The sequence below is a fragment of the Lygodium microphyllum genome, chromosome 24 (genome assembly GCF_053477565.2).
Source record: "Lygodium microphyllum isolate KBCC chromosome 24, Lygodium_microphyllum_v1.1.10, whole genome shotgun sequence".
Taxonomy (NCBI): Eukaryota; Viridiplantae; Streptophyta; class Polypodiopsida; order Schizaeales; family Lygodiaceae; genus Lygodium; species Lygodium microphyllum.
The window spans coordinates 100,080,312-100,094,757 of NC_141158.1; the positions used below are offsets into that span (position 1 = coordinate 100,080,312).

At 39.5% G+C, this 14,446-nt stretch overlaps 1 protein-coding gene and 1 pseudogene across 2 annotated transcripts in view; both read right to left on the minus strand.

Moving 5' to 3' along the window:
- Positions 1-790: 790 nt before the first annotated feature.
- LOC148015447 (uncharacterized) lies at positions 791-1,391 on the minus strand (annotated as a pseudogene).
- A 4,967-nt stretch (positions 1,392-6,358) lies between these two features.
- The window catches only part of LOC148015448 (uncharacterized), a 43,807-nt gene continuing 35,719 nt past the window's right edge, over positions 6,359-14,446 (minus strand). For both annotated transcript variants that reach the window (XM_087665911.1, XM_087665910.1), the window contains 3 exons: positions 8,706-8,799; positions 6,989-7,078; positions 6,359-6,801 (listed from right to left, as the gene is read on the minus strand). In XM_087665911.1, coding sequence (XP_087522037.1) covers positions 6,667-6,801; positions 6,989-7,078; positions 8,706-8,799 — 319 coding nt within the window. In that variant the 3' untranslated portion in view covers positions 6,359-6,666. The remainder of the gene's footprint in view (positions 6,802-6,988; positions 7,079-8,705; positions 8,800-14,446) is intronic.

A 14,446-nucleotide genomic window follows, 5' to 3' on the forward strand; every position in this document is an offset into this window, starting at 1 on the left:
GATTGGTAGCACAACACTTCTAAGTGGTAGTACATCACTTGTAACTGGTCGCATGCCTCTTGTAAGTGGTAGCACAATAGTGTTAGTGCTATTGCCAACCATTTAGGAGTTGTAGCACACTACTTGTACCTTGCTCCTATAAAATGAAAAATCGATTCATATACAAAAGAGTGGTGTATAAACTAAAACATTTGTTTAGAGACAAACAAGAGTTGTAGTGTACCACTTGTGACTAGCTCCAATAAAATGGAAAATTGACTCAAAGACAAAAAAGAATGGTGAATAAGCACAAGGAGATAAAGTGCTTTGGTAATATTTAGAAATACTAAAGCAAGACAACATTATAGATTATTATAGATCAATATATTGAATTGTCAAATGTAAATAACAAAGCATCAACTCTATTTGCCACTCTCAAGTGATGTTTGGTTGTATATAAGTTGCTTTTGTAGATTCACACAAGCTTGAAAGCTGGTGCTATTCTCATGTTAGAGCTTTCCCCCATTTGCACCATTCACCGACATCATTGTTTCAAAAACTAATATATAATAATGCAAAAATTACATTTGGAAGTGTTGGAAACTAATATAGTAAATGTTTCAAAACTTCTTAGCATTGCATCACAAGTCCAAAACACCCAAACCAAGTTGTAGTACCATGAAATAGTTATATGTACAAAACAAATCACTACCTGAGGCTCCTCTAGAAGGTGGATTAGTGATGTATTGCATACAAAAATCTAGTGAGTCTTTTACTACAAATATCCTTTTTGTTAGGGGATAGCCTTGTTTCATCCATCCAAAACTAAAAGACTGCCTTTGACAATATGAGAGATGTGGGTTCTCTGTCCATCTTCTCTATGACATGCAAATGCCATTGCCAAGTGATGATTGTCTATATATAGGTTTCTTTTGTGGATTCCCATAAGCTTGGCAACTTGTGGTATGCTAATGTCAATGCTTTGGCCCCCACTTTCTCCATTCATCAACGTCAACATTGTTGATTTCGATGTAAAAAAACTCATTTGAAGGTCTTGGGATCTTCACATGATTCAAAGTGTTGTGGATGTTTCTCAACATAATTGCTTCCAACTCTTTCTACTTACACTGCATAGGATGGAAGTAAGAATACTAAAGAACTTCATCAAAGATTTCCTTCCTAGCACATGCATACATTCCAATGGTTAATTTCTCAAAGTATTCTACCATGAGTTAACATATCATGCATTTATTTTTTTCACTGAGCACCACATTATTGCATTTCATCCCAAAGTTGACCATTGACAAAAACCGTTGCTTCTGCTTTTGAGAAGCCCAATATTCCCTCTTTGTTTTTCTAGACTGAAGTTTAGTCTCTCTATTTAGTGATGGAGAGATTGTGGAAGATTCCATTGTTGCAAGGGATCTACCTACAAGACCAACAAGACAGATCATAAGTGGATGATCCATTTTTGTAGGAACATGAAAACATGTTGCACTGATTTGCAACAACACTATCTATGCATTAGGAGGTAGTTATACCCTAAGGAGGACATACAAGAGGAGCCAAGAGAGGACATTCCAGGACTACATTGAAGTATGAGTGAGTGAGTGAGTCTGTGTCACGTGTGGTGTTTCCACAACCTTCTCACATGTCAAGCTTCCACATGGCGGGTAGAGAGAGACTGAGAGAGAGAGAGAGAGAGAGTCCAGTGCTGTAGCCATAACTACCAACCTTTTTAAATGGAGAAAATATAATTTTGTTGGTCTAAATTACCAAATTTATTGCTAAATTACTATTGAGATTCTCTTTAAGATGATAAATACTCTCAACTACCCACTTTTAAGTGTATGTATATCTATCACTTCCCAATGTGTTGCTAAGTACTAACGCTTTTGTTGCATGTTTTTTTACTTCATTGTATATAGATATTGGGTTCAACTCATAAGGGAATGTTTATACCTTAGGAAGCTTTGCATGTATGGCTCTTACTATTGTTTATGTAAAATAGTGAGTGTCATATAAAAGCCTACATACTTGCAATCCATGCCTCAAAATCTTATGTTCAAAATGTTTGAACTAAGAAATATACCTAGGTTAAGGTGCATGGTTTCAAGATGTGGATGAGTTAAGCAATCAAATATGTGGGTTTTGGTATGGCACTCCAATATTCCATATGAACTATTGTCATAGCTAGAAATGCATAGCTTCCTAGCGTCTACACATCACCTAGTAAGCCAAACCCAATGGTCAATTCTTCTCTCCCAGCACCATGGAGCTGTGCATGGAAGGTTATCCCCCTTGCTACTAGAAGTTCTCGAAGAGTCTTTGATGTGAATCTTATTGGATATTAGACTTCTAAGCAAGTGCTTTAACCCAATCAACTACTCTTGACTTTGTTCCTCGAATGTAGAGTTTTTAATGAATAGTAAGCCATATGGATACAATACAACCTATCATTCAGACTTTTGAAAAAAATGCAAAAAATCTTGCAAATAAAATCAAGCAACTACATCAAACACATCTAAAACTAAAAGTAGACAAAAATCAATTTAAAAATGGATCCAAAATATATGAAAATTTGTATTCTTACAAAGACCCTTTGTGTATGATTTAGATGAATAGATTTTCATTGAAAATAAGTATATAGTCTTTCTAGGCCTCAGTGGGTGAAGGGTCGAGTTGTTACTTGCATCCAGACAAAAGTTGAAGGTAAGAGCCTTCCCATCTAATTCTAATTGCAAGTGTCGTCATAAGACTCAATTGTCATCCTGCTCACACCTACGAAGACACTAGAAAAAAAACTAAACCCTAAGGACCATGTCAATAGTGATAGGTCGCCATAAAAGAAACACTATTGAAATGACATTCCTAGAAGTATTAGTCATCGGTAGAAAAGAGTTCTTATATATGTTCATGGCAAGATAAAGCAACTATACATTTTATAATCATAGAGATAATTTAGTCAAAGACTAAGCCAATTTGTATGCAATAAAGAGCAAATCAACATTATCATAACTAATCATAATGAGACACTTCTGCTAAGGCGAACCTTATATCAATAAAGACTTCATCCATTTAGGAATTAGACAACCTAAGTCAAATAGGATACCTTCTTAGCACCTAGTAAACAATAAGATGTAAAGTATCAAAGCAAAGTCCATAGGTTATAGGGTTATGACAAAAATATATTTCCTAGCAATCTAGATGGGGCTTTGTGTGGGATCCAGGTTAAGAAATACGTGTGTGTGTGTGTGTGTGTGTGTGTGTGTGTGTGTGTGTGTGTGTGTGTGTGTGTGTGTGTGTGTGTGTGTGTGTGTGTGTGTGTGTGTGTGTGTGTGTGTGTGTGTGTGTGTGTGCCTGCCTACGTGCGTGCATCCCTCGTATGTAGTGGAGATGCTATAGAGCTATGTATTTTCGCCCATATTTATGTTAGATGATAGAGACCACAAATCATACCAAAGAAGCCACTTGATGCAATTATAAATGTATGTGAAAATGTTAGCAAGACCATTATTCCTAAACAAGGAAAAGTTTATAAGTCAAGTACCAAGGCATACTTAAATGTGTGATTAACAAGAGAACCTAAGTACTAGGTGGATTAGAAGTTCAAATTCAAAATAGTTCAAACCTTAATAACAAGAGAAGTTTGTGTGATTAACCTGGTTTATTTCAAATATATCCAATTCTCACTAATAACTAGGAGATAGGCTTCATCAAATGCCTATGGAAAACTTTGACCACCTCTTAAATGAGTAGCTTAATGCAACCCAAGCCAGTTATAGTTGGATAACTATGAGACTTTAAGGGGAATGCGTAATACAATGTCTTTTGGCTCATCAAAAACTAGTTTCAATATAAGCATAAAAGAACCTTTGACATTAAGTGACCTCCTAAGCCTTGTGTGTGTGTGTGTGTGTGTGTGTGTGTGTGTGTGTGTGTGTGTGTGTGTGTGTGTGTGTGTGTGTGTGTGCAGTATCTAGTGGAGATGCTATAGAGCTACGTATTTTAGTCCATATTTATGTTAGATGATGATAGAGACCACAATGCATACCCAAGAAGCCACTTGATGCAATTATAAATGTACTATCTTGCTACCATGAAACATACCCAAGAGGCCAGATGATACAATTATAGATGTATTATCGTGCTACCATAAGACATACCCAAGAGGCCACATGAAACATTATGAATTCTAGGCTATGCTGGTTGGATGTGCTTTTATGTACGGAAACTATCTATCAAGATCAATGGCTTTGAGTCCTCAAGGCCAATGCTATGCAACTTTCTACCAAGTATGTTGCCAAACTCTACTCTGTAAACCACTCTATTAATGCTAGGTTATCTTCAAAGCCTCTGGCAAAAACAAGTGGTGATCAAGCTCATGAACATACAAGGTCACAGATATTTGAAAAAACATGACATGCAGGAAGTCAATTGATTGGCTGAATGCATTCCCACGCTATCAAAGTCGGTTGAAGGTTCCATACCCACAGACGTAATGCTCGCTACATTAGACAACTGAGAAAGACCTGTGGCTATATAACACACAGATGCATCACATGCTGGCATATCACTGATTATAGACCCAACAATCATGTTCCTATGGACGTAATTTCTGATGGTTGAATTGGCAAAGATGGCTACGGCTCAGCACACGCAAGCCCAGTTATGTGTATTAGGAAGAAGTAGATCAGCACACCCAAGGTCAGATGATAATGGGTCGCGCAGTTACTTGGATGATATCTTATGTTGCTGCAATCCTGATGAAGCGAAGACTGATAAGCTCCGTCTTCTCAATTTGTGTTACGATTTCCTATCAACCATTCTGCATAGCAATTTCAAACTATGATCCAACTTCTTCTTCACAAACGTACGTAAGCCTTTCATCATCACCACAGTCGGTGATAAAACCCGATACCCGATACCCCAGAAGTCTCGTGTTATGGAAGCCTTTAGCGACTTACTAATAGGTATCTTGCCATGTAAGGCCTTTACAATGCCTGTGTAATGTTCAATGAATGAGCAATCCAATACCTTCCATATCTTGTGCTAGAAAACGATACAATAATATGACAACTAAGTCGAGCACCACTCATGCCGAGACTGAGTTGGTCTGCCATGCCACACACACACACACACACATATATGGTGTGGTCCTCTGACAAGACCTTTACCTCATCAACTATGATGATATCTCTCTGCTTTATCCATGCCGATGGTGAATTTAACACTGACATCCCTCTCATACCTCCCTCAACCCTTCAAGTAGGGCTCATACACTTAAGTTTAACATAACACGCCCACCCCCATGTCCTCCAAAGTTGGCACCAATGTGACAATGAAAATTATATGGTAAAGATTCAGAAGATGCAAATAAACATGTTTATCTGTTTGATAATATGCATATTCCATTAATCAGCTTGGAGTGCCGCTCTTGTGATCAAGGCCTATGCATTCATTTATATACTCTTGCACAAGATCATAGTTTGGATCTAATAGTTGGATTTTGAATCATCAAGAACCATGATACAATCTTCATCACTCTAACACCTTGTAGAAGAAACCAGTAGAAAGAAAGAGAGTAAGCGTAACCCTCTAAAACCTTCACACGCCCCCAACCTAACACTTACCACCCTAAATACCATAAACCCCCTCCCACCCCCTTAGCCTAACCACTTTAATTGTGAAAATTGTTTCTTTAAGACACGACTATGTGGGGAAAGCCTATGTTTTTTATGAGTGAAAATGACGACCCCACACAACAGAACAACTGCCCTCTGCTCACAAAAAATGTGAAGAAAGCAAGGTGTAAACTTGCATGCTTCCCAATGTTTAGTGACTACCTGGTTGCCTAGAAGAGCCTGACATGCTTTTCTCTCCCCATGGCTTTTTTTGGGGCCCTATTTTTAAATTAGGCCTGGTTGAGCATGCCTTTTCATAAAGAGAGGCTTCTGAAAATATCAATACATGCTTTAAAAATGTAGTGCATAGGAAAGTGAATTGATTGAAGAGAGATGGATCATCTTTCCTATCTTACATATAGTGGGTATACCATGTAAAAGCAAACAACGTATTCATTGATTTTTTATATGTTCTCAACATTTTGTCATCTTCATTACTCTATTTTTCTCAAAATACTTAGGCATGGCAAAAAATCGCATCATGGTAGCAACCAGTATGAATAGATACTAGGAAAAACTTGTTGTTTGACCTCCATGACCTGGCAATATTGGACCTGCTAGTTGGCACCTCCAGAATCACCTCAATTCTTTGGTCAATTTAATAGGAGAGAACATCACTATGCTTCAAACCATTTCATGTTTATTTTGAGGTTGTAAAATAAGTGCAAGTTGATAAATGAAGAGAGACAGTGGTAGAGGATTAAGTTGCTAAGATTTATTACATAATGGTCAACTTATCCAGAGAAGCTTGCAAAACTGCCAGACGTTCAACCAAATAACAAGTGCTTCCAGAAACAGCTCATGATAATTTTACTCCAATACGGTACACTGAATGTGTATATGCTTCTGTGTTTCAGATGACTAAAGCTTGTACAAAAGAAACACCAAAAGAGTCTCCCACAATAAATTAGTTCAACTTTGAAGTTCCGGTTCAGCAAATCTAGCATAGACAGATTACTACACATTACTGCAAAACTTGGGCCTAGAGATGCACAACAAAGATTTAAGCAGCAGTTTCCAGCTCATTTGTAATTCCACTAGCCGAAGCAAACCCATCATCTGCTCTGAGCTGAGCAGAAACATCATCAATGGCAGCATTCAACTGTGCAATCTTTTCATTCAAATTTCGCCGAGTTTTCTGTAATGGCAATCCATGCACATGTTTCATGCTTTCTCCATCACGAGTTAATAGAAATAAGAGCATTTCAAATATGTAGAATAATAATGGACGACCTATAACCTTTCTGCATATTATCAAAGCAAAAAATCATATTTTCTTCCATTTCAGCACATGCACTAGACATTGGTGGAGAATGATGACTAACCTCTAGCCCTTCATCATCATCAAAACCCTTAGGAAGCTTTTTTGATGGTTCATCTCTCTCTCTGTCAGGAGCAGAGAGAAGCTTGTTTACCTGTTCAATGTCCAACAAAGAACATGGGATCAGGCTCCAAAGCATCACACTAAAGTAAGCAGACCAAACACCATAGAACACACACGAGCGAATCAACAATCAGACATGATGAGTGATCAATCGAGTTCATTGAACTAAAATTTTCCTCTTACAGAATGTGGCTGTTGCTTCTTTACCTAGTTGCACGCTGAAATTTTCATTTCAAGCCCATGGTCAGCCAACACAGTAATTCATACGAACTTATGGAGCACTTACAAACTTGGACCTAAGTGTAGCAAAGGCCAGATTGCATAGCCATTAGGCACAACTTAGCATTTGTTTTGAAACTCATTTTAAACACACACATTTTTTGATGACAAAAACCTCCCACATCTCTACTTAGCTGAGGTCTCTCTTTTGACATAAATGTTCGAACTATCCATTCCTTCTCTACATTCGTGCAGAGCTGCTACCCTCCAGCTTGTCCACAAATATTGGTACTGCCCCATGTGTAGTCTGTCGTTGCCCCAAGGCTTTGTAGCCCATGTTGATTGTTGATGCCTTCTTCAAATGTGTTTGGGCTCTCTATGAAGTGGCGCATGGCGGGGAGAGCAAGACTAATCACAGGATCAAGATAGTCAGAACCACTTCTGCCATCTTCCCCAGACTGCCCTGAAAGACTTTGTAGATATGTTGTGTAGACACTTCTACTCCAGACATGCTGTTGAGCCCAGATATTTCCATATTTGAATTTTGACTTTGATGATATAGAGAACTTAGGATTTACATTCTACAGAGGAGATTTAATATTCATGTTACATTGCAGGGGACACCCACACCATGTTTTTTAAAAGTTTTTTTCCCCCCTTTTTTTTCTTTTTTTGCACTTTGAAAGAAGACTACATTTATGAGACAAACCAGTTTTATGTGGTGAGGAATTGATGCAAAGTTTATGGTTGAATGTCAGTCTGCCTTCTGGTACTCACCAAGGAATGCTGCCCACAAGTCAGATGATTGGGAGGTACTTTTATTGGCCTTACACAAAGAAGAATATTGATATCCAGACTCTACTCCTAATTACACACTCATGTCAAGATTAAAAAATGAAATGATGCATTTGGCCCATCATAGATCATTACAGTAAAGTGGCGCACTTTTCCCCTATGAAGAAAATTATCAGGGTTCATTGAATGGAAACATATATCTTGCTCAAGTATTGAAAGGGTAGTTTACTTTGAAGAGCTTTTTTGAACCAAGTTGGATTTCCCTCTTCCTATTACCAGATTTTGGATCTTTTAAAGGTTATCGGCGTGCACACTCAATCACTTGTACATTTTTGTTCTACAAAACCCTTCAATATGCTTTAGGATTTTCTGCCTTTTGAGTATAGTGAACCTTTTCTGCCTTTGAAGTGTACTAAAGATATCTCTGCATAGAGGAGAAGGATCTTGCTTCTTATCACAACACTGGTTATTGCATAAACACATTGTAGGAAAGGTTAATCAAAGTTTCATAAGTAGCCTTTTATGTTCCTATTAAAAGATAAAGTTAAAGACATTAAAATCTTCTTTGCTTTAACTCCTCAACAACCCATTAAATGTTTGTCAACATATTTGAATGAAATTCGTTTATTAGACAATGGCCTTACTTGAGGGGCAAATAAGTAGCCAAGAGCACCACAAACGACTCCTCCTAGTACGAAACCAGCGACAAAATCACCAGCTCCACTTGCTTTTCTCCCACTGTTTGGCAAATCAAATCACTTAGAAAACACCAGCTTCGTTTCTGTCCTCCTAGCATTTTGTAAGGACGCTCTTAGTTGCAGAAGGCATGTAGACTTTAATCACATGTACAGAAAACGATGGATTGTTCAAGCCTTCTACTTACAAAAAAACAAGAAACTGAAGTCATGATACAGAAAATCGATTGCATTGAATCTAATAATGACTACAGTGAATGCTACTTGTAGCGTAAGACCCTGCTGTAAAGACAACAGTGATTACATGTCTACATGCATGGAAGCAAGGAACCAGATACTGTCATACATGCTCTTGTATGGTGTAAGATTGTCCTGTAACTATATGCTGTAATATATGCTCTGTATGGTTTAAGACCATCCTGTAAATACATGACTAAACGTGTAAACAAGAGATCAACACTCACGGGTAAAAGCATAGTACTGGACCTGTGTAAAAATATTTGCCTAACAGTCTGGCCAAACTGAAATTTGATTATTAGAATTACAAGCACTAATCCAGATACTAAAAAAAGAAGTGACAAAATTTTGATAAAATCACAAATAGACTTCCAGTAAGAATCTAAGAGAAAAAAGCAGTTGCTGATATCTCTCATATTTTTCTCGCTTACAGTTACGGCCTCCCCTAGATGCTCCGAAAATCCTCTATGCAATGAGCAAGTGGAGCTGGTGATTTTGTCACTGGTTTCGTACTAGGTGGACTGTCCCATTAGCGAACACACCTATTTTTGGTTGGTTCCTCATCTATAAATAGAGTGTGGTAGGTCACTTGCATCCCTTGTTATCTTCAGCTCTAAGTGCCTTGTCTACAGCTACTGCCTTCTCCAGTTATTGCCCCACAGTTAGGCAACCTCTCCCTCAGCTGGCGACTTGATTGCTGCTGCAGAATGCAGAGTTTTCGGTTCAGCAGGCCGTCCAGCATCTGACTACACTTTCCCAGCTGTCACCCATCTTGATACTGCTGCATGTGACCTGCAGTTACCAGCTCCCGCATCAGAGACAACTGCGCTTTGGTTTCCAGCCAGCTGCCCTTAACATTTTCAGTATCATCTCAGCTCTGACTAGTGGTTACAGTCCTCAAGATCCATTTCTGGTGGGCATCACTCTCTGACGACTCCCTCAGCCCACTCCCACGAGTCATTGGCTGTTGGATAGCTCTGCCTTTCAGCATCTTGTACACATTCATTCATTTACTTCAGAGTTATGTTTCTTGCCTATTTGCTGTTTTTGTGTTTTTGTCTAAGATAGTGTGTTCTAGTCGTGTTCATACATTCTATGTTTTCTTTGCGCCAACCCTAGCATATCTTCACATGGTACCACAGCCAGTGCTCTTCTAAAGAGTATCCTATGGCTATCATGGAGGCTTGGTTTGTGCAAGATACACAAGCGACATGTAACCAACCCCCAATGGCGGAGACTTCTTCCTCTTGGGAAGCCAAAAGGCCTTCCCCCATTTCTCCATCACTAGAGGCGTGAAGGAGATATTATGGCCTCAACTAGAAGGACAACGCATCATCTTTTCTTCACCTTCTTTACCATATGTAGGCTCATGTGACGATAGCAGATTTCAATGAATTCATGTGTATCAGATATTTGTACTACTATTAGATATTCTCGCTACTATCCAAACACTCCTAGGAGCCTTGCACATCACTCAAGATCAGTTGGGTGAGGCTGGCCACCTCTCCACTTAAGGAGAGGACATGCTACATTCAGGATGATTGGTGACCCATCTTCTTTATCACAGCCAAGCCCGATGTCAAGTTGTATAACCCTTTTGAGTCACATGAAAAAAAACCCTTCCCTACTTCTTTGTTTGATGTGCAAGATCCGGATCCTAACATGTTTGAATACATCAATGCCAATCAAGGAGGGGCTTGAAGCAAATGTATGTCCACAACTATACCTAGCATTGTACCTTTTGTTTCATTTGAGCATGAAGTCAATATTCCCAATTCCCTACCGTCCTCCCTCTTCTATTCCTCATTTAGATTACTATACCTAGCATTGTACCTTTTGTTTCATTTGAGCATGAAGTCAATATTCCCAATTCCCTACCGTCCTCCATCTTCTATTCCTCATTTAGATTTTTCATCTTCTTACAATAATGTACATTTTCTTTCATCCACTTTCAACAATTTAGATGTAAATTCCACATCTATATCTATATAAATAACAATAGGATTAGGATCATCTCTTTCCATTCCTAGCACTTTTATTTTTCAATTCCACATGTTAGCTACCCACAAGTAAATGCCACTTTGCACCCTAGTTCATCATTATTGAGAATACCACCCATTAACACTATATCTTACACAAGCCCACAAGTGAACACGTCTATTTATCTTGGGATGGTTGTTTTGGGTATCCCCCTCACTCCCCCTAGACACACACCATCCATTCTATCGGCCTCTTAGACACAGGGATGTCCATCCTTTACTTATGGTGCACCATCATACACTACATGGGTTACTCCAACACAAGGATTTCCATCCTCTACTTACAATGTCCCCATTCACCCTCCTTGAGCTACTCATGTGGCTACCATGCCCATGCCCAATCAGTCCATACCCCCTTGTGAATCCACTATGTACACCTCCCGCTTGCAATGTTGGCACTCTAGGGTTAATCCCCAAGTATACTCCTTTTCTCCACCCTACCCGCCCTATTCCTCACTCAACACTAATACTCCAATCACTATGATTAAGAATGCCTTTACTGATAAGACTTGTTTTAATGGGTTGAGTTTCACCACTTGATCTAACCTTATGCAAAAAGTGTTCGAGTCTCGAGGCCTTTGGGATCTAGTAGTTCATTTAGAGTCTATGCCGGACTCTCAATTGGCCCACCTTGACCATACCTATCTATAGAGAGCTTGCAATGCTACAACAAATGTCGATGTTGGAAATAAAGGCCCTTGTGCCTTTTAATGTGCTCGGGTGTGAACACACCCTTAGCACTTGTACTTACACATATATATCTATCTAAAAACCTAAAGAGGTACACTCGTCACTGTACCCACAAATCGTGCACACTCTCTACTCTGCTTTCTCTCACTCTCTCTGTCTCTCCGCGCATAACGAACACCGATTGTCTCAATCTTCGTGCCTCCTGGTCACTAAAAACTGGTATTAGAGCAGTAGTTGAGGCATTCGTACTTCTTAGAGTTCGTGCAGAACAATAGGTCACATTTCTGTCAGGCGATAGTTCCAGGGTGCAGGCACAGGTTAAAAATGTCATCTCTAGACAGGCCACAGGTCATTTCCTGACCTGGCAAGCAAGCGTGAACTAGGCGACCAAGCGACAACTTTGAAGCATGTGACAGGTCAGCTACTGACTGGCGGCAGCTTCCGACAGCAGCAACTGGCAAGCCACAGCTCCCGTGGCGTCAAGCGGCACTTTTTTTGCAAGGCAGTTGACTTGTGCAGAAACGTGACGGGCAGCAGCTAACGGGTGACCAGCGGACAGGACGACTTCAGCAGGCGACCAGCGGGCAGCAGTTTGGCAGGCGCGACAGGTCACAGACCTGAACGGCCGTTGACCCGCAATTCTTTTCCTTTTTTTAAAAAAAAATTGAGTTTGCTTTTACCTCCTCTCCTCCGGGTGTTCACGCGCGCAAGCACAGTGTGCAAATCTGTGCAGGTTTAGGCCCAAAAATTTGGGGCTTTTCCCGAATTTGGGGATCTTAACGCAGAATTGTACAATCTGACTCAAAAATTGCAAAGTTGGTGCACATTTGCCCGGGAGTTTTGGGGCTTTTCACATTTTAGTGAAATTCTTTCAATTTCACTAAAATTAGTGCACACAGGACTTGGAAAATTTGGGGATTTGTCCAGATTTGTGGGAGCAAGATACAACAGTGATATCTGTCTCAAAAATTGTAGGAATTTGTGACATTTTGTCCCCGACATTTGGGGCTTTTCATGTACATGCACAAATTGGGCTGAAATTTACCCAATTTCTCGACATTGATGTACATTGGACCCCATGCAATTTGGGGCTTTTGCAGTTTGGGAAAATTTTGTACACCATTTGGTCATTTTATGTATATGCAGGCTCAATTCCATGCAATTTGGACATCCAACACTTGGAAAATTTGGGGGTTTTTCTGAAATTGCTCTATTTTGGCAAAATTGGCCTATTCTATGCATGACAAAGAAAATGCAGATGTGTGGTTGATGCTTTGAGCACAAAAATTTTGGGGCTTTTGACCGTGCATGTCAAATTTTATGTCCGTGGGTACATGTACAACAAAAATTGCAGCTAAAATTTGGGATTTCTCATGTAATGTGATGTGTATGCCCTTGGAACAGCTGTAATCAGTTGTGGAATGCTATAGCACATGGTTTGGTGCTTCTGAAAATTTAATTACGAATCTGAAATCTCTGCTTCTACACGGTCATTTATTGCTGGTTGGTACTTGTTTGTACCTTCGTCACTTGTGTGACAGTTTGGGCCTGCATTTGCTGAATTTTTTGGTTAAATTTGGGCTGAAAATCATGGTTGGCAGCAATGATAACAGTAATCTCATGCATATAAAGAAGCTTAAAGGAGCACATAACTTTGTAGTTTGCAAAAACAGTGCTACAATATGCTGTTGCAAAAGAAGCAAGCAAAGCCGATTAAAACCAAAGGGGCAAAGCCCGCAGACATGGAACATGAAGATTGGGATGAGTTAAATGAGCTTGCACGCTTAAACATCGAGCTATCGATTTCTGATGCCTTGTTGTTTAACATTGAAGGTTTGGATTCTGCATATGCTATATGGACTCAACTGGAAGAACTATATGCACAGAAGAGTGCTGCAAGCAAAGTATATTGGCTGGAAAAGATTATTGATTTGCGTATGAAAGAGGGTACAGCAATGTCTACTCAGTTGAGTAAGTTTAACTCCATTTTCAACCAGCTGGTTGCCTTGAAGTTCTTGATTGATGAAGAATTTAAGGCTGCGTTCTTGCTTTGCACTCTTCTAGAGAGTTGGGATACATTCAGGACTGCTATGAGCAATTCCAATGCGATTCTTTTGTATGTTGATGTAGAGAGTGCTCTTCTTATGGAAGAAATGAATCGGCAAAACAATGCATCCAGTAAATATTCTTGTGCTTTGCATACTAGGGGCAGATCACAATAGAAAGGCAAATCTGATAGCAAGGGACGCAGTAAATCACATGGCAAAGATGTTGAATGCCATCATTGTGGTAAGAAGGGTCACTTTAAATGTGATTGCTACAAATGGAAGAAAGAGAAAGGAAAGGGCAAGAAGACAAATGATAGCAAGGAAGAGAAGAAAGAGAGTCAACTCAAGAAGAGCAATGTCAAAATTGAAAAGGTGAATGCAGTCACTCATGACAATGACAGTGGGAATGACGTCCTTTTGATCTCTTCACACTTTGGTGCACATGCTTTACTTGCAGATACAGATGATGACATGCATACCTGGATTCTCGATTCAGGCGCTTTCTTTCATGTCACCCCTCATCGTGAGTGGTTCTCTGCCTATACAGGGGGTCGATATGGTGTTGTCCATCTTGGGGACAACTATGCATGTGACATTGCAAGTATTGGCAGTGTACAGTTGCAGTTTCAACATGGCTCTGTCTTCACACTTCAGCATGTACGGCATGTACCTCAGC